This window comes from Sphaeroforma arctica, assembly GCF_001186125.1.
Source record: "Sphaeroforma arctica JP610 unplaced genomic scaffold supercont1.13681, whole genome shotgun sequence".
NCBI lineage: Eukaryota > Ichthyosporea > Ichthyophonida > Sphaeroforma > Sphaeroforma arctica.
Genome location: NW_014026877.1, coordinates 1 through 637, shown reverse-complemented (window position 1 = coordinate 637; position 637 = coordinate 1). Strand labels below are relative to the sequence as shown.

Below are 637 nucleotides of genomic sequence, written 5' to 3'. Positions count from 1 at the left end.
TTGTTGTCGTTGTCAACTTAGTATCTAATATATATATATATATATATATATATATATACCTTTTTAATCGGTGCTTGCAGATGATACTAAAATGCGTGTATGTATGCATCCATATCCCCTATTATCGTTGCCTGCAGGGAATGTCACTCAAGCTTCCTAACTGTCTCTATTCCTCGCCCATTGCGTGTGTACGCCTTCTCTGTGCACACAGGAGGTACTGCAGACACTCGAGAGACAAACACCACCTCCTAATACACCGGTATCAAGTGCTCCGGTTGCCATGGCAACGCACGACCAAGCACGGCCAACCGGTACACGCGCAGCGGCTGGCAGTGTAGCTAAGACCCCAGAAACCGCAGAAACCGCAGAAACAAACGAAAGGACGGATACCGGAATGGCCGCCAATGCCGTAGAAACAGCTAATACCACAGAAAAAGATGGCCTATTACACTTGACGAAAACCGCAGAAACCGCAGAAACCGCAGAAAGAGCTGATATGATGAAGATCATCGAAATGGCTGCCACCGCAGAACGGCTCAATCAGGGATTTAGACTTGTGAATGAGGGACGGCTAGACGAGGCATTGGCTGTATTTACTGACTTGCTCAAAGAGGCACCTCAGGTATACTATTTATTA

At 46.5% G+C, this 637-nt stretch overlaps 1 protein-coding gene across 1 annotated transcript; it reads left to right on the top strand.

The window, feature by feature from the left end:
• Positions 1–280: 280 nt before the first annotated feature.
• On the top strand, positions 281–622 carry SARC_18090 (hypothetical protein; the record flags this gene model as incomplete). The annotated part of the gene is made up of 1 exon (XM_014287827.1): positions 281–622. A coding segment is annotated over one exon (342 nt), but the record flags the coding sequence as incomplete, so codon positions are not given.
• Between the last annotated feature and the right edge of the window lie 15 nt (positions 623–637).